Here is a 21,026-nt window from a genome sequence, read left to right on the forward strand (position 1 = left end):
TCATTCTGACCATTCCAGGAACCGCCTGAGCTGCCCTTCCTTCCATTTGCTGCAGCTGTCTTAAAACCCATCTGTGACTTCCCATTGATTTTGAGATGAAAACCTCAATCCTTTACCTGCTCTATAAGACTTTACATGATTTGGCCATAACCTCCTGCTCCAACCTCCTTCCTTCTTTCAGTCCGCATTCCAGACATATCAGTTCTTTTAGGTCTTTCATTAGCTCATGCCTATTCCAGTCTGGATGGTCAAGGAGTAGTCAGTCAATAAGAGAGATAACTGTGGATCTTTATATGAAGCAAGGGCAATACAGCTAGCAAACTTGGTGCTCATTGAAGCACCACCAACCGCCTCTAGAGTCTAACAGAATTCTATTCATTTTGCAAAGACATACCAGGTATCGCTGTGCCAACAGAGAGGCCAGTACCGCTGTCAGATAATTTCCCATCAATATAGACTTTCCAGGCTCCACCGGCACTTGTCCAAGTGATTGTAATATGATGCCAACTGCCGTCATTCACTGAGGGACAGTTTGTTATCTTTTCCTTGCCATTCACATAAAGGACCCAGCTGTGGAGAGAGAGATTCCAGGGAGCACAGTCATTAGTCATATGTTGTAATTCTTTCTGTGGGGCCATTTTCCTTTTTCTTTGTGGGTAAAGTACTTTGTGTAAAATCATTAGTGCTTTGTCTCCATTTGGTCATATTCCATAGAGGCAGATTTGATTTACTAATTACACTTAATTGTAGCTCTTGGAAATTTTATGTTCCTTAAACACTCAGGGGTAGGAAAAAGTCCAAGAGAATCGTCCAATTTGAGACAATTCACCATCTGGCTATTTTGGAGAGAGAGTCAAGAATGGAAGAAGTAAAATTTGTGCAAATGCTAGACTGATATCCTTCTGCTAGAATGTGCATTCCCTAAGACCAAAAATGCATTTCAGCTATTCTAGAGAAGGTAGGCTAGCACTACCCATATGGTCTGAATATTTATGTTCCTTCAAAATTTATATGTTGAGGACTAATCACCAATGTGATGGTACTAGGAGGTGGGAACAAAGAGAGGTACTTATGTCACCAGGACAGGAACCTCATCAATGGCATCATTGCCCTGATAAAAGAGGTCCCAATGAACCTCCTTGATGCCTCACCATCTGGGGACACAGCAAGAACATGAATCAGAAAGTGAGTCCTCACCACTCCAATTCCACCAGTGTCTTGATTTTGGACTTCTCAGCCTCCAGAACTGTGATACATATTTCTGCTGTTTATGAGCCACCCTAAACTATGAAACTATGACATTTTGTTATATCAGCTCAAATGGACTAAGACAGTTGCCAAAATAGTTGCATGGTACATAAAGTACATCGATTCAAGGAAAAGAATATTTGGAACTGAATGAGAGTGGCCACTGAAAGAGGTTTCCAACAATCGCATCACTCAGGGAACTTCAAGATAATAAACAGTTTAAAGTGAAACAATTTCAAAATCAAATGGAGAAAAATGATATGAAAAGTTGATAAGGAAGATAAACATTAATTGAATAGCTCTTCCAGAATCTTCTCAAACCCCATTCAAAGATGTTCATGAAAAAGTAATGTTTTTGCAATATTACTTTCGCTCTGCATTTTCCATTTTCCTTTCCCTACTCAAGTAGGAAACAAGTTCTCTCTTTATGTATGTTTTGCTTTAAGGGAGGATTTTTGTAAACTCTTTGATTTTTTTTTTTGAAAGCCCAAATTCCATAAGAAGAATAGTGTCTGAAGATGGGGAGATTTCCATGAGAGTAGTGGGACTCCCTGATTGAAGAGAGGATTGAGAACTAAGTAGGTCTCTGGGGTCTACAACCTGCCCATTAGGAGGCCAACAATGTGGGTGTACCAGTGGGAAGTGCTAAGTGGTGCACTACACTCTATCCACATCAAAGGCTGGACTTGAAGCCTTGCTAAGGACTGTGGAAAAGAGCAGTGGTCCTAGAGGGCCCCTAGAGGCTGAGCCAGTGAACAGCTCAACAATAAAAAGTATGAACGGTGGACCAATGATGGAGGTCCTGCCTGGGTCTGTGGCTCTTAAGCAAAACTCTGAGTGTAACTGAAGCAACTTTCCTGACAATGCAGAGGGAATTGCATTGAAATTAACTTATCCTGAAGAAATAAAGAAGTTTCACCTTGTGCTGAGCTTGTGGACTGGTTCATAATACACCTGTCTCTCGTGAATCCATAATGCACCTCATTCTCCCTGTTTCCCCAGCCACCACCCCAATGTCACTTCTGAATTATCAGGTGCCAGGATGGGGTCCTGAGCACCTCCATCCTCACTCTTCTGCTTACCCATTGTAATCAGTCAGGAGGAAGGTATTGTCACTGTCATCCTCTAGTGCATATGAGATTGGTGTTCCATAGTTAATGTTGTCAGAGGATTTCATCCAGAATGCGCAGGTTACAGCATGGAGAGTAGGAAGCACGCCATCGAGCATGACGTACCCATAGATGCCAGAAACTTCAAAATCCAGATTGAAACCTGTAGACTGTTCTGAAACAAATAAGAAAGTGCAGACTGTGGCATCGGGGAGGCACTTCCAGTAGTCTAATGTAAGCAGCAGGCAAGCAGTACTATTGCCCAAGAAACTAATTTTCAGTAAATACAATTACTTGAGAAGCAGTTTCAGAATTACATATAGATTATTTACAAAATAATGTTTTGTAATTTTACATAGCACACCCTTTTGAAAAAGATAACCAGTGTTCATATAAAAGATTGGAACAGCACTCAATTGTGAAAGAGAGCAAAGAAATACAGAGTCACTGACGAGAGATGGAATCGGCGTATTATTAAAGCCAAGAGATACTAAAGCATGTTTGTGTTCAGAGGAGAATGACTCAGTGGAGAGGAAGTGATTGATGTTGCAGGAAGGAAGCAGGGGTAACTGCAAGGGCAATATCCTGCCCTGTGCAGAGCTCTGGTTTTACTCTATTTCATGGGCAATTCTGCAAAACCTACTCAATAAAATCAAAGTCCTGCAGCTAAAAGATGCCTGTCTCCCAAGAAAGCAGTTTAGCGTTGGTCTATTAATTCCTAACCATGTCCACACTTTCAAAGTCAAATGGCCTATGGAAGTGTACTTCCTAGAGACATGGAAGAGTTCTGCCAAATTCAGCTGGCTCTATTTCTCCTCTCTCCATTTCTAAGCTTCAAAAATTAATGGGGACATTAATCATAGTACCTAGTATATTGGATGGATGTGAAGATTAAATAAATATAAAGTTTTTGGCATGTATGCAGTACATATTATAAGCAAAAATGGATATTGTTATTATATTGCTACTTTTAGTATTATTATTGATAACATAGAGTTCATATATACCTGTTTCACATCTTTTGCCTGAAAATCCTGGCTGGCACTTACAACTGTATGAGTTTAATCCATCCACACAGGTGGCCTGATTTCTACATGGGTTAGACTGACATTCATTGATGTTCAGTTCACAGTGTGGCCCTGTGAAGCCTGTGGCACACTGGCACCTGAAAGAAAATGAAAAGTTATAACAACTGGAACAGTTGCAGAAAAAAATTAGAAGGAATCTCCAGTTTATGACCACCTTGTTTCAGAAGGCTCTGAAAACCGAAATGCTGAAACATGTTCTCACATCCAAACAGGGCTTTGTTAGTTGCTTTCCCCAGTTCATCAGATGAAAATCTATTTGGGATGACATATACTAGGAAGTTTGTAGTGGCAGAAATAAAGTGGAAAGTAGTGCCAGTCCAGGTGGAATATTATTTATATATTTTTAATTCTCTCCCATAGATGTTCTTGGAAAAGTATGAAAAGTTCTGCTGTTGTTCTAAAGCCTTTCTATATATTAAGCCAATCTTTATAACAACGAGTAACATATGAGTTAGGCTGTCACTAGAGAGGTTAAGTAATTTATCCAAGTCCTCTTGTTTTCTATTGATTTTTTTCAAAAAAAAAATGACAGCAGAATGCATTACAATTCTTATTATAGGTACACAGCACAATTTTTCATATCTCTGTATATAAAGTATGTTGACACCCAATTCTGTCTTCATACATGTACTTCGGATGATGAGGTCCATCACATTCCACCATCCTTGCTAATCCCCTGCCCCCTCCCTACTCCTCCCAACCCTTTGCCCTATCTAGAATTCATCAATTCCTCCCATGCTCCCCTTCCCTCCCCACTATGAGTCAGCCTCCTTATATCAGAGAAAACATTCGGCATTTGTTTGTTGTCTTTTTTGGATTGGCTAACTTCGCATTATCTTCTCTAACTCCATCCATTTAACTGCAAATGCCATGATTTTATTCTCTTTTATTGCTGAGTAAAATTCCATTGTGTATATATGCCACATTTTTTAATCCATTCATTCACTGAAGGGCATCTAGGTTGGCTCTACAGTTTAGCTATTGTGAATTGTGCTGCTATAAACATTGATGTGGCTGTGTCCCTGTAGTATGCTGATTTTAAGTCTTTTGGGTAAACTTGTTCTTAGTCAGTTTCTATGGAATGCAGCAAATCATTTAAATCCAACAGAATGGAAAATAGATCTGAGGATGCCAAATGTTAACAAGGTTGTCATGAATTAGGAAATCTCATAGAGTGAGCACAGTGACAATTTGACAATGCCAAGAAGAGTCAAGTTTCCCAGGTCCTCTGTATCCATTTCTTATCGTCTACTCTGGGAGATTATTGCAGAAGATGCAGAAGATGCACAAGAACCTGTATAATAAATGCTCATAGCAGTGCCATTCTAAATGTCTCTGAAAAGGGGAATTGGAAAGCGAGTCATGGTATCATCATGGGTCAGGAGAGAAAGCAGCAGCTAAAACAAATGAACCAAAGGTGGAATGGATCCACCCTGACAATACTTGAAAACAACCATGATTGAAAAAGAAAACTGGAAGAGGATACAGTATGATCCTACGTATGTAACATGCAAATCTATACTATGTATTGTTTTTCAGAAGTCATATGTGTACTAATTCATAAACCCTGAAAGGGAAAGATTCATACCAACTTCAGGACCATGTCACCACTGAGGAAGGAGAACGTGTGTTTGTGCAGGTGTACATGTGTGCACATGCATACTAGAGGGAATTCAACCCCACCTTAAGAACTTGTTTCTTTAAATAATGTGAATCAAACATAGGCAAATATTAAGGTTTGATAATCACAGGGATGAGCGCATGAATTTCATTATTCTTTGTAATTTTCTGTATGACTAAAACATTTTGTAATTAAAGAGGACATAGCATTAGTATATTCATAGGGACACTTCTGTGACATTGATGGAAAAATGACTAATAGGAATAAATGGTATTGGGGAGTTTAAAGGGATATCTCAGTTGGAATTGGGGGATCTTTACCAGGTTTCTGCACTTGATAAATCTGTTTGATCTACCCATGTTTGATACAATCATACATTGGGAAAGTTCCTCTTCTCCTTTTCTATTGTTAGGATTTAAATGAATTTGATGTTCATCCATTGTTTGAACCCTGGAGAGAATTTGGAACTGTGGCCCATCAGAAAGTGCTAAACACCAGAAAATGCAAAGCACCCAAGAGAACACCACATGGATGAGACCTCATTTCCACATAGAGGGTAGAAGTCTCATGGGCAGAATTTCCTCTCTGTTTCTTCTGCATGGTACTATTGGCTGTTTATGAGAGGATGCTAACTGGTAGGGGCTGACTTGGAAGGGGACTGTGAAATGTCACAACTGAGGTAGACCTTTTTTTTTTTTTTTGTACCGGGTATTGCCTCAGGAAGACAAAGTCTTTCCCTCAAACCTCACTCAACCACTAGCCACATCCCTAGCCCTATTTTGTATTTTATTTAGAGACAGGGTCTCACTGAGTTGCTTTGCACCTTGCTTTTGCTGAGGCTGGCTTTGAACTCAAGATCCTCCTGCCTCAGTCTCCAGAGCTGCTGGGATGACAGGCAGTGTTGCCACTGTGCCTGGATGACATTATTTTTTTTCTTTTTTAACTATTGTAAATGAATAGAACCAGCAGCATCTTTGCAAGCAAGAGAACTCTGTCTTTTGTACTGCAGGAGTGCTGTCTTCTGAAATTCCCTGCAAGGGGTAGGGGATGAGATAGGGCAGTCTTGGTAAGGATGATGAGGGGTTTGGTTTTATTTTATTTTATTTTTTTTAATTTTTTATTGTTGGTTGTTCAAAACATTACAAATTTCTTGACATATAATATTCCACACTTTGATTCAAGTGGGTTATGAACTCCCACCTTCACCCCATACACAGATTGCAGAATCACATCAGTTACACATCCGTTGATTTACATATTGCCATACTAGTGTCTGTTGTGCTCCGCTGCCTTTCCCATCCTCCACCATCCCCCCTCCCCTCCTCTCCGCTCCCCTCCCCTCCTCTCTCTCTACCCCCTCCACTGTATAACCCTGAGGGTCTCCTTCCATTTCCATGCAATTTCCCTTCTCTCTCCCTTTCCATCCCACCTCTCATCCCTGTTTAATGTTAATCTTCTTCTCATGCTCTTCGTCCCTATTCTGTTCTTAGTTACTCTCCTTATATCAAAGAAGACATTTGGCATTTGTTTTTTAGGGATTGGCTAGCTTCACTTAGCATAATCTGCTCTAATGCCATCCATTTCCCTGCAAATTCTATGATTTTGTCATTTTTTAATGCAGAGTAATACTCCATTGTGTATAAATGCCACATTTTTTTTTTATCAATTCGTCTATTGAAGGGCATCTAGGTTGGTTCCACAGTCTTGCTATTGTGAATTGTGCTGCTATGAACATCGATGTAGCAGTGTCCCTGTAGCATGCTCTTTTTAGGTCTTTAGGGAATAGACCGAGAAGGGGAATAGCTGGGTCAAATGGTGGTTCCATTCCCAGCTTTCCAAGAAATCTCCATACTGCTTTCCAAATTGGCTGCACCAATTTGCAGTCCCACCAGCAATGTACAAGTGTACCCTTTTCCCCACATCCTCGCCAGCACTTGTTGTTGTTTGACTTCTTAATGGCTGCCAATCTTACTGGAGTGAGATGGTATCTTAGGGTGGTTTTGATTTGCATTTCTCTGACAGCTAGAGATGGTGAGCATTTTTTCATGTACTTGTTGATTGACTGTATGTCCTCCTCTGAGAAGTGTCTGTTCAGGTCCTTGGCCCATTTGTTGATTGGGTTGTTTGTTCTCTTATTGTCTAATTTTTTGAGTTCTTTGTATACTCTGGATATTAGGGCTCTATCTGAAGTGTGAGGAGTAAAGATTTGTTCCCAGTGTGTAGGCTCCCTATTTACCTCTCTTATTGTTTCTTTTGCTGAGAAAAAACTTTTTAGTTTGAGTAAGTCCCATTTGTTGATTCTAGTTATTAACTTTTGTGCTATGGGTGTCCTATTGAGGAATTTGGAGCCCGACCCCACCGTATGTAGATCGTAGCCAACTTTTTCTTCTATCAGACGGTGTGTCTCTGATTTGATATCAAGCTCCTTGATCCATTTTGAATTCACTTTTGTGCATGGCGAGAGAAAGGGATTCAGTTTCATTTTGTTGCATATGGATTTCCAGTTTTCCCAGCACCATTTGTTGAAGATGCTATCCTTCCTCCATTGCATGCTTTTAGCCCCTTTATCAAATATAAGATAGTTGTAGTTTTGTGGATTGGTTTCTGTGTCCTCTATTCTGTACCATTGGTCCACCCGCCTGTTTTGGTACCAGTACCATGCTGTTTTTGTTACTATTGCTCTGTAGTATAGTTTGAAGTCTGGTATCGCTATACCGCCTGATTCACACTTCCTGCTTAGCATTGTTTTTGCTATTCTGGGTCTTTTATTTTTCCATATGAATTTCATGATTGCTTTCTCTATTTCTACAAGAAATGCCGTTGGGATTTTGATTGGCATTGCATTAAACCTATAGAGAACTTTTGGTAATATCGCCATTTTGATGATGTTGGTTCTGCCTATCCATGAACAGGGTATATTTTTCCGTCTTCTAAGATCTTCTTTTATTTCTCTCTTTAGGGTTCTGTAGTTTTCATTGTATAAGTCTTTCACCTCTTTTGTTAGGTTGATTCCCAAGTATTTTATTTTTTTTGAAGATATTTTGAATGGAGTGGTTGTCCTCATTTCCATTTCAGAGGATTTGTCGCTGATATACAGGAATGCCTTTGATTTATGCGTGTTGATTTTATAGCCTGCCACTTTGCTGAATTCATTTATTAGCTCTAATAGTTTCTTTGTAGAGCCTTTTGGGTCTGCTAGGTATAGAATCATGTCATCTGCAAATAGTGATAATTTAAGTTCTTCTTTTCCTATTTTTATGCCTTTAATTTCTTTCGTCTGTCTAATTGCTCTGGCCAGTGTTTCGAGAACTATGTTGAAGAGAAGTGGAGAGAGAGGGCATCCCTGTCTTGTTCCAGATTTTAGAGGGAATGCCTTCAGTTTTTCTCCATTCAGAATGATGCTAGCCTGAGGCTTAGCATAGATTGCTTTTACAATATTGAGGTATGTTCCTGTTATCCCTAGTTTTTCTAGAGTTTTGAACATAAAGGGATTCTGTACTTTGTCGAATGCTTTTTCCGCATCTATTGAGATGATCATATGGTTCTTATTTTTAAGTCTATTGATGTGGTGAATAACATTTATTGATTTCCGTATATTGAACCAGCCTTGCATCCCAGGGATGAATCCTACTTGATCATGGTGCACAATTTTTTTGATATGTTTTTGTATCCGATTCGCCAGAATTTTATTGAGGATTTTTGCATCTAGGTTCATTAGAGATATTGGTCTGTAGTTTTCTTTCTTTGAAGTGTCTTTGTCTGGTTTAGGTATCAGGGTGATGTTGGCCTCATAGAATGAATTTGGAAGTTCTCCCTCTTTTTCTATTTCCTGAAGTAGCTTGAAAAGTATTGGTATTAGTTCTTCTTTAAAGGTTTTGTAAAACTCTGCTGTATACCCATCCAGTCCTGGGCTTTTCTTAGTTGGTAGTCTTTTGATGGTTTCTTCTATTTCCTCAATTGATATTGGTCCGTTTAGGTAGTCTATATCCTCCTGACTCAATCTGGGCAGATCATATGACTTAAGAAATTTATCTATGCCTTCACTATCTTCTAATTTATTGGAGTATAAGGATTCAAAATAGTTTTTGATTATCTTCTGTATTTCTGAAGTGTCTGTTATGATATTGCCTTTTTCATCCCGTGTGCTAGTAATTTGAGTTCTCTCTCTTCTTCTCTTCGCTAGCATGGCTAAGGGTCTGTCGATTTTGTTTATTTTTTCAAAGAATCAACTTTTAGTTTTGTCAATTTTTTCAATTGTTTCTTTTGTTTCGATTTCATTAATTTCAGCTCTGATTTTAATTATTTCTTGCCTTCTACTTCTTTTGCTGTTGTTTTGCTCTTCTTTTTCTAGGATTTTGAGATGAAGTATGAGATCATTTATTTGTTGGTTTTTTCTTTTTTTAAGGAATGAACTCCAAGCAATGAATTTTCCTCTTAGAACTGCTTTCAATGTGTCCCATAGATTCCGATATGTTGTGTCTGTGTTTTCATTTATCTCTAAGAATTTTTTAATTTCCTCCTTGATGTCTTCTATAACCCATTGATCATTCAGTAACCTATTGTTCATTCTCCAAGTGATGTATGCTTTTTCCTTCCTTCTTTTATCGTTGATTTTCAGTTTCATTCCATTATGATCAGATAAGATGCATGGTATTATCTCTACTCCTTTATATTGTCTAAGAGTTGCCCTGTGACATAATATATGATCTATTTTTGAGAAGGATCCATGTGCTGCTGAGAAAAAAGTGTAACTGCTTGATGTTGGGTGGTATATTCTATATATGTCAATTAAGTCTAGGTTATTAATTGTGTTATTGAATTCTATAGTTTCCTTATTCAACTTTGGTTTGGAAGATCTGTCCAGTGGCGAGAGAGGTGTGTTGAAGTCTCCCATGATTATTGTATGGTGGTCTATTAGACTCTTGAACTTGAGAAGAGTTTGTTTGATGAACGTAGCTGCACCATTGTTTGGGGCATATCTATTTATGATTGTTATGTCTTGTTGTTGTATGGTTCCCTTGAGCAGTATGTGGTGTCCTTCATTATCCCTTTTGATTAACTTGGGCTTGAAATCTATTTTATTTGATATGAGTATGGACACTCCTGCTTGTTTCTGAAGTCCATATGAGTGATATGATTTTTCCCAACCTTTCACCTTCAGCCTATGTATGTCTTTTCCTATCAAATGCGTCTCCTGTAGGCAGCATATTGTTGGGTCTTGTTTTGTGATCCATTCTACTAGCCTGTGTCTCTTAATTGGTGAGTTTAAGCCATTAACATTTAGGGTTATTATTGAGATATGGGTTGTTCTTCCAGCCATATTTGTTTATTTATGTTACTAAACATGGTTTGTTTTCCTCTTTGATTATTTTTCCCCCCTTTACTGTCCTACCTCCCACTGTTGGTTTTCATTGTTATTTTCCATTTCCTCTTCCTGTAATGTTTTGCGGAGGATGTTTTGAAGAGATGGTTTTCTAGCTGCAAATTCTTTTAACTTCTGTTCATCGTGGAAGGTTTTAATTTCATCTTCCATCCTGAAGCTTAATTTCGCTGGATACACAATTCTTGGTTGGAACCCATTTTCTTTCAGTGTTTGAAATATGTTATTCCAGGATCTTCTAGCTTTCAGAGTCCGTGTTGAAAGATCAGCTGTTATCCTGATTGGCTTACCCCTAAATGTAATCTGCTTCCTTTCTCTTGTAGCTTTTAAAATTCTCTCCTTATTCTGTATGTTGGGCATCTTCATTATAATGTGTCTAGGTGTGGATCTCTTATGATTTTGCACATTCGGCGTCCTGTAGGCTTCTAGGATTTGGGATTCTGTCTCATTCTTCAAGTCTGGGAAGTTTTCTCGTATTATTTCATTGAATAGACTGCTCATTCCTTTGGTTTGGAGCTCTGTACCTTCCTGTATCCCAATGACTCTTAAGTTTGGTCTCTTAATGTTATCCCATATTTCTTGGATGTTCTGCTCATGGTTTCTTAACAGTCTTGCTGAGCTGTCTACGTTCTTTTCCAGTTGAAATACTTTGTCTTCATTGTCTGATGTTCTATCTTCTAAGTGTTCTACTCTGCTGGTAGTATTCTCCATTGAGTTTTTAAGTTGGTTTATTGCTTCCTGCATTTCTAGGATTTCTGTTTGTTTGTTTTTTATAACCTCTATCTCCCTGTATAGTTGATCCTTTGCTTCCTGGATTTGTTTGTGTAATTCATTGTCGAAGTGATCTTTCATTGTCTGATTTTGCTGTCTAATGTCTTCCTTGATACTCCAGATCATCTGAAGCATGTATATCCTGAATTCTTTATCTGACATTCCATCTGCTGCAGCTGTTACCTCTTCTAAAGTTGCGTTGACCTGCATTGCTTGTGGTCCTTTCTTTCCTTGTCTTTTCATACTGCTTGCGTTTCTTTCTTGCAGGCGCGGGCGGCAGCTCTGCTCTCTCCTTATTCCAATTGGGGTGTCGTGACTACCACGCCGGCAGGTCACTGGGCCTGTTCTGGGCGCTGGCGGCGGCTCTATTCTGCCCCTACTCCAATTGGGGTGACGAGTGTACCACGCCGGCAGGCCACCGGGCCTGATCCGCCGGTCGGTTGCAGGTTTGCCTACCCTGCAGGCTCGGGCGGCGGCTCTGCTCTGCCCCTACTCCAAATGGGGTGACGTGTCTGTCGTACCGGCAGGCCACTGGGCCTGTCCCGCTGGTTGGTTGTAGGTCTGCCCACCTTTCGGGCACGGGTGGTGGCTCTGCTCTGCCCCTACTCCAATTGGGGTGTCGTGACTACCACGCCGGCAGGTCGCTGGGCCTGTTCCTGGCACGGGTGGCGACTCTGCTCTGCCCCTACTCCAATTGGGGTGACGTGTGTACCACGCCGGCAGGCTCCTGGGTCTGATCCGCCGGTCTGTCGCAGGTCTGCCTACCTTGCAGGCGCGGGCGGCGGCTCTGCCCTGCCCCTCCTACCACGCCTGCGGACCGCTGGGCCTGATCTGCAGGTTGGTCACAGGTCTGCTCACCCTGCGGGCACAGGTGGCAGTTCCGCTCCGCCCCCACTCCAATTGGGGTCACGTGACCACCACACCGGCAGGGCCTGATCCGGGCGTGGGCGAAGGATCTGCTCTGCCCCTATGCCAGTTGGGGTGACGTGTGTACCACGCTGGCAGGCCGCTGGGCCTGACCCGCCAGTCTGTCACAGGTTTGCTTACCTTGCAGGCGCGGGCGGCGGCTCTGCCCTGCCCTTCCTACCATGCCCGTGTACCACTGGGTCGCGGGTCTGCCCACCTTGCGGGCGCGGGTGGCGGCTCCGCTCCTCCCCCTCTCCAATTGGGGTCACGCGACCACCACGCCGGCGAGCTGCTGGGCCTGCTCCGGGCGCTGGCGGCAGCCCGGCTCCTCCCCTCTGGCTCGACGACAAATCTTGAGAGACTTGGGTGTCTGTGCCTCACCCCCCCTACCAGGAGACCAACTGTTTCTGTCGCCGCTGGTATTGATGAAGTTCTCTCCTCCGCCGCTTTCTGATGACATCAGATCTCTGCCATGTTGGTATCCTATGCGAATGGCAGCATTTCGTTCCCTTTGCCGGGTAACCAAAGCAACGGGTGAGTCCTGACCGGCCCTCAGCAGGACCCTGACCGAGAAGCAGTTTCCGCGGGCTCCTAGCCCTGGGCCAGGGCAGTTCCGGGAGCCGGAACTCGGCCGCCCCGCGCTCGGTGCACGCTCCGATAAGAGCAGGCTCTAAGAAGCACCCAGGCACTGAGCCCGAGCAATCTGTCCGCAAGCCGCAGGCGAATGGCAGCCTGAAATTACCTGTTCTATGGCTGAATGAGCTGCGGTCAGTCGAAAACAGGGATGGTGACGTCAGCTCTCCAACATGGTGGCCGCTGGCCTCCTCTGTGGTCTGACTGGTGTGGAGAACCGAAATGGACCGCTTCCTTCCCCCATCTCGAACCCAGAATTCAGCCCTGAGTACGGTGCTTGCACGGCTGGCAGAAACTGCAGCGCTGTATTCCTGCGTCGCTATCTCCTCGTTTCCCAGCGCGCGCTGCAGACTCTAGCCGCGGGGCGATTTGCTGAATAAGCAGTGTTACCCTCCGTGCGACAAATCTCTCGCGTTTGAGTCCCCGTAGCCGATCCTCGTGCGATGGAAATCCTTCCTCCAGGTTCTGGAGCACCCCACTATTGCTGGAAATTCCTAACAAGATAGCCTTTAGCCGTCCTGACTTGTCATACTCCCACACAGTGACGCAGCACACGGGGGCAATGCACTCCCCTCGCCGCCATCTTCCCGATCCAGGGGTTTGGTTTTAAAACTATATTCTACTGGCACCCTAAGAGCTGCTTCAGGAAGACAAAGTCTTTCTCTCAAACTTCACCATTTTCTACCACTACAGCTTATCTTTTATTATTTTATTTAGACTCAGATTTCTTTCGAATAATGTTTTTAAACTACATGCTTGAAAATCGTGGATATAGATAGACACTAAAAAGCATGATCACAAAATCGATTTTGATTTTATCTAGTATAAAAAAATTCAGCTAAAACATAAAACATTAAAAAATACGGGTTTTGTCTAGTGCGATTGTACACTGAAATTCTATTTCCTTTCATCCTTTATGACTTTATAGAGAGCAGGGGTTCCCAAACCTAGCTGCATCCAAATCATTGGGAAATGTAGAACATAACAGGTTGTCTGTTTTAAACTTACAGGCTGTCCCCTGGGTTCAGTATAGCTTGTCCTCAGGTGGTGGGAAGATTATACTATAGCCAATCCTTGGGCCAGCATTTCAGAATGGCTGACTTGGGACTCACAGTCATACTCCATAAAGACTACAGAATGACCAAAGAGTAAAGAAAATAAACAGTAAAAAGTCCAGACTTGGCCTTTTACCTGAAGCTATTGGCTCCATCCTTACAAGTGGCTCCATTCTGGCATGGCTGACTGAGACACTCATCGATGTTTTTTTCACAGCGGGTACCCAAAAATCCAGGCAGGCATACGCACAAGAACCTCCCAACTTGGTCTTCACAGGCTGCATTATTTAAGCATGGGCTTGACTGGCATTCATTGACTTCTGTCTCACAGTGCAGGCCTGGGATGGATGAGGAAGAGAAAGAGCCCAGATGGTTACTCCCTGGGAAAACTGGGATCACTCTGTTACATTTTGGGGAGGATCCACTTCTGAAGGTCTAGAATGACGGCCACAGAGCCACTGGCCAATCGTGGGTTGGAGATCTATTCTGTCATGAACTCTGGCTTTTGTGAGTCATTTTAGGACTCTGAATTTTTGATAATTCTCTCTTTTTATCTTCTTTCTGAAACTAAGGTTAGTAATGGACATCCAATGGAGATAATGTAAAAAAAAATAAAATTAATACATTTAGTTCAAAAATTGTCTCTGTTACTTTGACTTTGCCTCTATCCTTCCCTGGCCATTTTCTTTCTTGGAATTCTTCCTCATCAGTTGAGTATATATGTATTTAACCATATTATTTAGTGTCCATCTGTGATATCCATTTCCCAGTTGTATTATTTTGTATATATTAGTGTCCATTTGTAAATATTTACATGATTTATTTCTAGTTCCCTCTTGAAAGTTTGTCTTAGTATAAACACACACACACGCACTCACACACACAAAAATAAACATATTCCTTTTTTTCTGAACTGTTTGAGAGTAAATTGCAAACTTGATTTAGTGTATATTTCCTCAAAAGTAAGGACTTTCTCTTACATCATTACAGTATACTCATAAAATCTGAAAATAACTTTTATATATTATGTTAGTAAATGCATTAATTTTTATTGTTTATAGGATCTTAAGATAATGGAGGATGAATGGGAACATCTTACCAACATATCCTTTTGCACAGGTGCAGTGATAGCCAGCTAACTCATCAATGCAGGTTCCTTTATTTAAACAAGGATTGGAGTTACACTCATTTATATTTTCTTCACATAGTTGACCTGCAGAAAATGATACAATCTTTGAGCTGGGGAAAACCTGAAAGGACATTAAAACTAATAGTTTTCAAGCAAGTTGGTGAGGTACAAGAATTGAGCAGGTGGGAATTATTGCTAATAAGCTTGTAAAACATTTTTGCTCTTTGCCAAGTATGTTGAAATACAAACTAACATGTAGAAATGGAGACCCAATGAGGTCTGTGACATTTCCAAGGATAGGTACAGAAATGAACCTAGAATCATAAATCTTCAAGTTCAAGACTCTGGTTTGAAGAATTTAGGATGCTTAACTTTATAATACATGGAACTATATATCTAAAACATTTATATATCTTATAACATGAAAATGTGCTAAGAGAAAATTTCACCAATAAAAATCAGTTTTTGAGAAGAGTGAATCTAAAAAAATCTGCACATTCATGCAGACCATAATGAGTACTTTATATTTTTTACAGTAAATCCACACAATAAATTTAATGTTTAATAAACAGCACATACGTTTAGGATATAGTAAATATATATGTGTGTATATATATACACACACACACACATATTTACATGTATATGTATTTAGAAGATTGACTCTATTTTTCTCATAGTACATGTCTGCACTCTGGCCACAAGACTTTTTTTTTCTTTTAAATAAGGATTCAACCCTACAGCTCACTCACCTGAGATTTGGAATTTTAGGTAAACAAATATATAATAGAATTGCATCATTTAATACCATATGTTGAGATGAAACTGTACGGACATAGCCCAGAGAGTAGGAGGGAGTACAGGAAAGAAAATGTGCATGAATTTCAAATACAGAAAATAGACGAGTTGGTAAAAATGATTACTACCATAAATTAGAGTGCTTTTTCATTTCTTCATAAAAGTTATTTTTAGATTATAAAGTTATTAGATGTAGTTTCTTGGAAATGTTTTAAAAATTTTATGGAACTTAACTAAAGTATAGAAAATTAATTACATGCCCACCTTAATTAAAATATATATTCAGATATGTTTTTAGTATAGTAACAATTTTATGAGTAAGGTAGAGTACTAGAGGGTTAGATTATTTCAGTGCACTCCATAACAATGTATTGTACATTCTATTTGATGAGGCTATATTATTAATATAATAATTTTAATGTGATTGAACAGGGAATTGAACTATTTTGTGGGGAAGGGAATTGGAAGCTTCAACTCTGATTTAACTAAGGTACATGCGTGTAACATATGCATTCCACAAGACTGGGATCCTAATTGGAAATAAGATATAGTCTATGTTTGTATAAAATTTATCAAAATAGATTCTACTGTCACGTATAGCTACAAATAAAAGAAAAAAATTATGCACTCATTTAAGTTAAATGGAAAGACAGATTGGTCCATAATAATGCAAGTGCCCAAAGTCCAGCTAGTAATTATTCTACCCACACACATTCAAATGTGCACACAGACATGACACCCAGAAATAACATACACTACATAAATTCAGTAAAGTACTAGTGAGGAGCTACAGAAGGACCCATTATGTTTCTTTATATATTTTCTCTCATTTCCTGACTTCCAGTTTTACATATGCAAACCAGGTTCAGAGAAGTTAAGCAACTCATTCAAGGTTACCCATCTAATTGGCAAAGATGGGACCAGGTTTGCCTATTTTATAAACTTTGAGCAATCTCAGACTGTTAAATAGATCTCTTCTTCTTATATAACAGCCTAATGAAAACACTTTCTCACTGTCTATCAAGAATAGAAAATATTCCTATTCAGTGTATTTTTACCTTATTAATATATCTGAATAATACATTTTAACTCAGTGATGAAATATTAATGATACCAAGGTTTATACTGCAAAAACAAGGACGTTTCTCTTACCCGTGTAACCTGATGCACACTCGCAAGTGAATTCTCCAACTTGGTCTTTACAAATTCCATTGTTTTGGCAAGGCAGTGAGCTGCATTCATCGATGTCTGTTTCACACTTTAAACCTAAAATGTAAACCAAACACTGAAGGACAATCAAGGAGAGGGGTTAACAGAAACAGAACCATGATCAGTTAAAGCTTACCATCTTAATAATCTAAATTTATGAGGGGTTAGTGGTGAAGAGAGGACCACCTTCTAGTTAAGTATTCAAGGGAAGCACTACTTTTTTTCTAAACATATTTAAGATACCTTGTACATAGAAGATAGCAAAAGATACCAAATCAGAAGGGTGTTCGGGGAAGGGAGGAGGGAAAACTTAAAGTATAAACTAGAGCCAGGATTTATATTAATTTCAAAGTGAAAAATATGAAGTCCTGTGTACTTGCTACCAAGGTCACCTTGCTAAGGGGTGAAGATGGAGCTAAATCCTGTCAGACCTCAGCTCACATGCCAGATGCTGGAGAGTGGGCTGCATTTTCCTTTAGGGTACACACAGGCTTTCTATGGGCTACCTCTCCTGGAAACCCATGCTCTTCCTCTACACCAAGGAGTCTCCAAGTATGAGCATCAGCATTATCTAGGAATATAACAGAAATGCTAATTCTCTAACTATACCCCAGATCTACTGAACCAGAAATTCTAGGACTGCTAGAACCTCTAGGGTTTTAGCAAGCCTACCAGATGATTCTGGTGCATATTAATATTTGAGAACCACCTCTCTCAATCATCACTTATTTACAAAAGTCTCAAACAAGATTTATTATTTCCTATGGAATATGAGGACAAAAAAAAAATTGTTTTTCTTGGTACTGGGGATTGAAATCAGGAATGCTTCACTACTGAGCTACACCTCCAGCCCTTTTGTTTGTTTGTTTGTTTTAAGACAAAGTCTCACTAAGTTGCCTAGGCTAGCCTTGAGCTTTTAATCCTCCTAACTCAGCCTCCCAAGTCACTGGGATTAGAGGTATGCCTCACTATATCAGGCCAGGCCAACAATTTTTTATAAAACTTCACCCTCTCCCAAGCTTGCTGTAATAAGTGGAATGACAATATTTTTTGCTAGCTCTTGATTCTATTTTGTTTTATAACTTTTCTTTGCTATTTTGTGGTGAATCCTTTTATTTAAACACCATTTTTCTCATTAAAAATTTTTCAAGTTCATTGCACATTTTTTTCAATGCAGAAAACTTTTGAAGAAAACAGGGAATTATTTTAAATTACTTGTCATTTTAAGGTACAATTCCTTTCCCCTTAAATAGTATCTTTCTGGACTCAGCTGTAATTTGAACCAAAATGCAAGAAAACATAATTCTTATAGAATTCCTATATAATAAGGTCCAAAGCCATATTGTTTTTCTAAGCACAGCTTCCAGAAAGACAGAACCAAAGCAACAAATCATGGTCATTTACGAGAACTTCTACCACTAGTTTGTAACACATGAAACTAGGAGTTTGTTTGAAAATAATTATGTGGACAATCTGTTCTATGTTGAGTGTCACAGATTTAATTTGTGTTAGAATGAAACCCTTGGACACAGCTTCTGGGATTGCGTTCCAATTTAAATCATGAGTTATGATGTGAATTTTTCATTGAGAAGATAATTCCTTGTTTTTCTTCCAAACTGTGCAAAGAAAACTAATTTGCAGGGATGTATACTTTTAGCACTTATTTATTTACCTCATTTGACCAATTTTATTTTTGTTCTGATAAGTCTAATGTATCTTATACAATATATATTTAATAGTCAAAGTTTGATTCTATATGACACACTGATTTCACATAAAACATATTAAAATTTGCATTCTTCTACATTACCTGTATACCCAGGTGGACAGAGACAAACGTAACCATGCCCAAGTTGTTGGCAGGTTCCACTGTTGTGGCAAGGGTTTAGAAAGCATTCATGGAAAACCTACCAAATGGAAAAGAAATCTATCAGAGACAAAACCTTCTCTCTGTTCATTTCAGACAATCCTGACTTGGGAATCAGAAGGTTGCAACACAGATGACTGGTTCCTACTTCAGGTGATTTCATTCAAGCTAGCTGGACCATTGCCTGAATAATGTTGGTGTATAGGCATGTGTATCCTGCATAAACAATATTTTTATTCTTCTTTGGTTGGCACCAGGGATAGAACTTAGGGGCACTTAACCACTGAACCACATATTCAGCCCTTTTTTATATTTTATATAGAGACCGGGTCTCACTGAGTTGCTTAGGGCCTCGCTAAGTTACTGAGGCTGGATTTGAACTTGAAATCCTCCTTCCTCAGCTTCCTGAGCTGCTGGTATTACAGGTGTGTGCCACTGTGCCTGGCTCAATATTTTTATTCTTGAATGATGTTCTGGTAAGCCCAGACAACCAGTGTCCCTAAATGCTGGCTACACATTATAATCCATTTGAAATGTTCTTTAAATACATGAAAGACAGACCACCAACACAAGCCAGCTAAATCAGAATCTCTGGGAGTGCTATCTCTATGTTATTGGTTTTAAAAGTTGGCCAGCAGATTCTATTATGCCTCCGTTTTTGATAGTCCCTAATTTAGAGGTTCCTGCAAATTTCAGTGTTCAATAGGCTTAGCTTTTTTTTTTTTTTAAATCTTTTTAGTTGTCGATGGACACAATATCTTTATTTTATTTATTTATTTTTATGTGGTGCTGAGGATCGAACCCAGTGTCTCACACATGCCAGGCACTCTACCGCTGAGCCACAAACCCAGCCCTAGGTTTAGCTTTTAACATGACTTACAAAACTTTAACAAGTCATGTTTGGACTAGGCTGTAGGAAGTTGAAATAAGGAATATACTCTTGTTATCCAAGAAAACCAAATGTCAAGGAACTCACGACATTGGGCAAGGTGAATTGAGAGTTATGGCAGAATCTACTAAAGCAACCAGGTTTAACAAATATGGAAAACAATTGGTTTAGTTATGCTCACAAATTATGTTTCTTAATTGTTTAAACTCACATCTTATTCCAAGAAATGTTTTTTTTTTGTCGCAAAAATATGTAAATAGTTTTTCATGAGGTTGAGTAATTCTTCCCGTCTTTCAGAAAAGACATTTGGCTAAACCAAACGCCTCTTTTCAAGTGATGGGCTCTGCTTATGGCCAGTGTTAATTCTTAGTGAATCAGGAGACTCCCACATCTACACATTCTTGAGCAGACATTGCTGGGAAGAACTCCCATTTTTGGTACTTAGGACATCTAGTATTTCACTTTTTGAAAGTTCTTATTGAGAGTCATGAGTAAATGCAATTATTCATTTTACCCCAGTGGTTTCCCTCTCTGTGACATGTAAAAAGACAAATTATTTTCCAAGCATTCCACTACAGAACATTTTATATGTAGAAAATGGACTTGTTGAATGAAATTAACCAAATTATATTGTACTCATGTAAGACTTTGAAAGAAATTCCACCATTATATAGAATCGTGATCCACTAATAAAAATTGGACTTGCCTGACTGCTGACTTCATACTTTTTTTGGATGTGTCCAGGAGAGGTCAGATGCACTATGCTTTCCTCTGCAGCTGAGAAAGTTGAACTAAAACCTAATAAAATTAACAGGAAAACATTGAAAAAGATGTCAGTGTGTGGTAGATGTTGCCAATAAGTAAAGTCTATCTAAACACTCTGGTTAAGATTCTGGAAGTCAGAAGAGGAAACAGGAGAGTATGGAGATAGATACATGTCATTAAATCCTAGACTCTTGGACATTTGGACGGTACCAAGTTCAACATTTCCAAAATGACTCTTTGAGTCATTGTTATCAAAGCTCTTAAAGAGACAATTTAACAACTCTAGACACCCCAATTTACTGAAAATAGTGATATTCAGAATGGATGCAACCACAGAGACAAATAAAAGCAAGTCTCCAACATGAGAGTTGTAAGAAAAGGAGTATCACAACTTACTTGAACAATCTGTGATAGATCTGGCACCAGTGATAGTTGTAGTTCCATAAAAAGGGCAAGACAAGCAAAAAGATTTCCCTGAATCAGGTTGATAATAGTCTCGAGGGCATGGATAACACGGCATTAACCCAGAACGAGAGAATTCGCCCACTGGACAAGGTA

The 21,026-nt window shown here is 39.6% G+C and overlaps 1 protein-coding gene across 1 annotated transcript in view; it reads right to left on the minus strand.

The window, feature by feature from the left end:
* The window catches only part of Svep1 (sushi, von Willebrand factor type A, EGF and pentraxin domain containing 1), a 177,261-nt gene that overhangs the window by 56,253 nt on the left and 99,982 nt on the right, over window positions 1-21,026 (minus strand). Inside the window, exons 19-27 of the mRNA XM_046451540.2 lie at window positions 20,865-21,026; window positions 20,410-20,501; window positions 18,758-18,854; window positions 16,891-17,004; window positions 14,911-15,024; window positions 13,948-14,149; window positions 3,365-3,522; window positions 2,331-2,532; window positions 395-570 (exon numbers count right to left, since the gene is read on the minus strand). Of these exons, the coding sequence (XP_046307496.1) occupies window positions 395-570; window positions 2,331-2,532; window positions 3,365-3,522; window positions 13,948-14,149; window positions 14,911-15,024; window positions 16,891-17,004; window positions 18,758-18,854; window positions 20,410-20,501; window positions 20,865-21,026 (1,317 nt within the window). The remainder of the gene's footprint in view (window positions 1-394; window positions 571-2,330; window positions 2,533-3,364; window positions 3,523-13,947; window positions 14,150-14,910; window positions 15,025-16,890; window positions 17,005-18,757; window positions 18,855-20,409; window positions 20,502-20,864) is intronic.

Source organism: Marmota monax, unplaced genomic scaffold (assembly GCF_021218885.2).
Source record: "Marmota monax isolate L192 unplaced genomic scaffold, Marmota_monax_Labrador192_F-V1.1 WCK01_AAM20220418_F8-fsc00020, whole genome shotgun sequence".
Classification (NCBI taxonomy): domain Eukaryota; kingdom Metazoa; phylum Chordata; class Mammalia; order Rodentia; family Sciuridae; genus Marmota; species Marmota monax.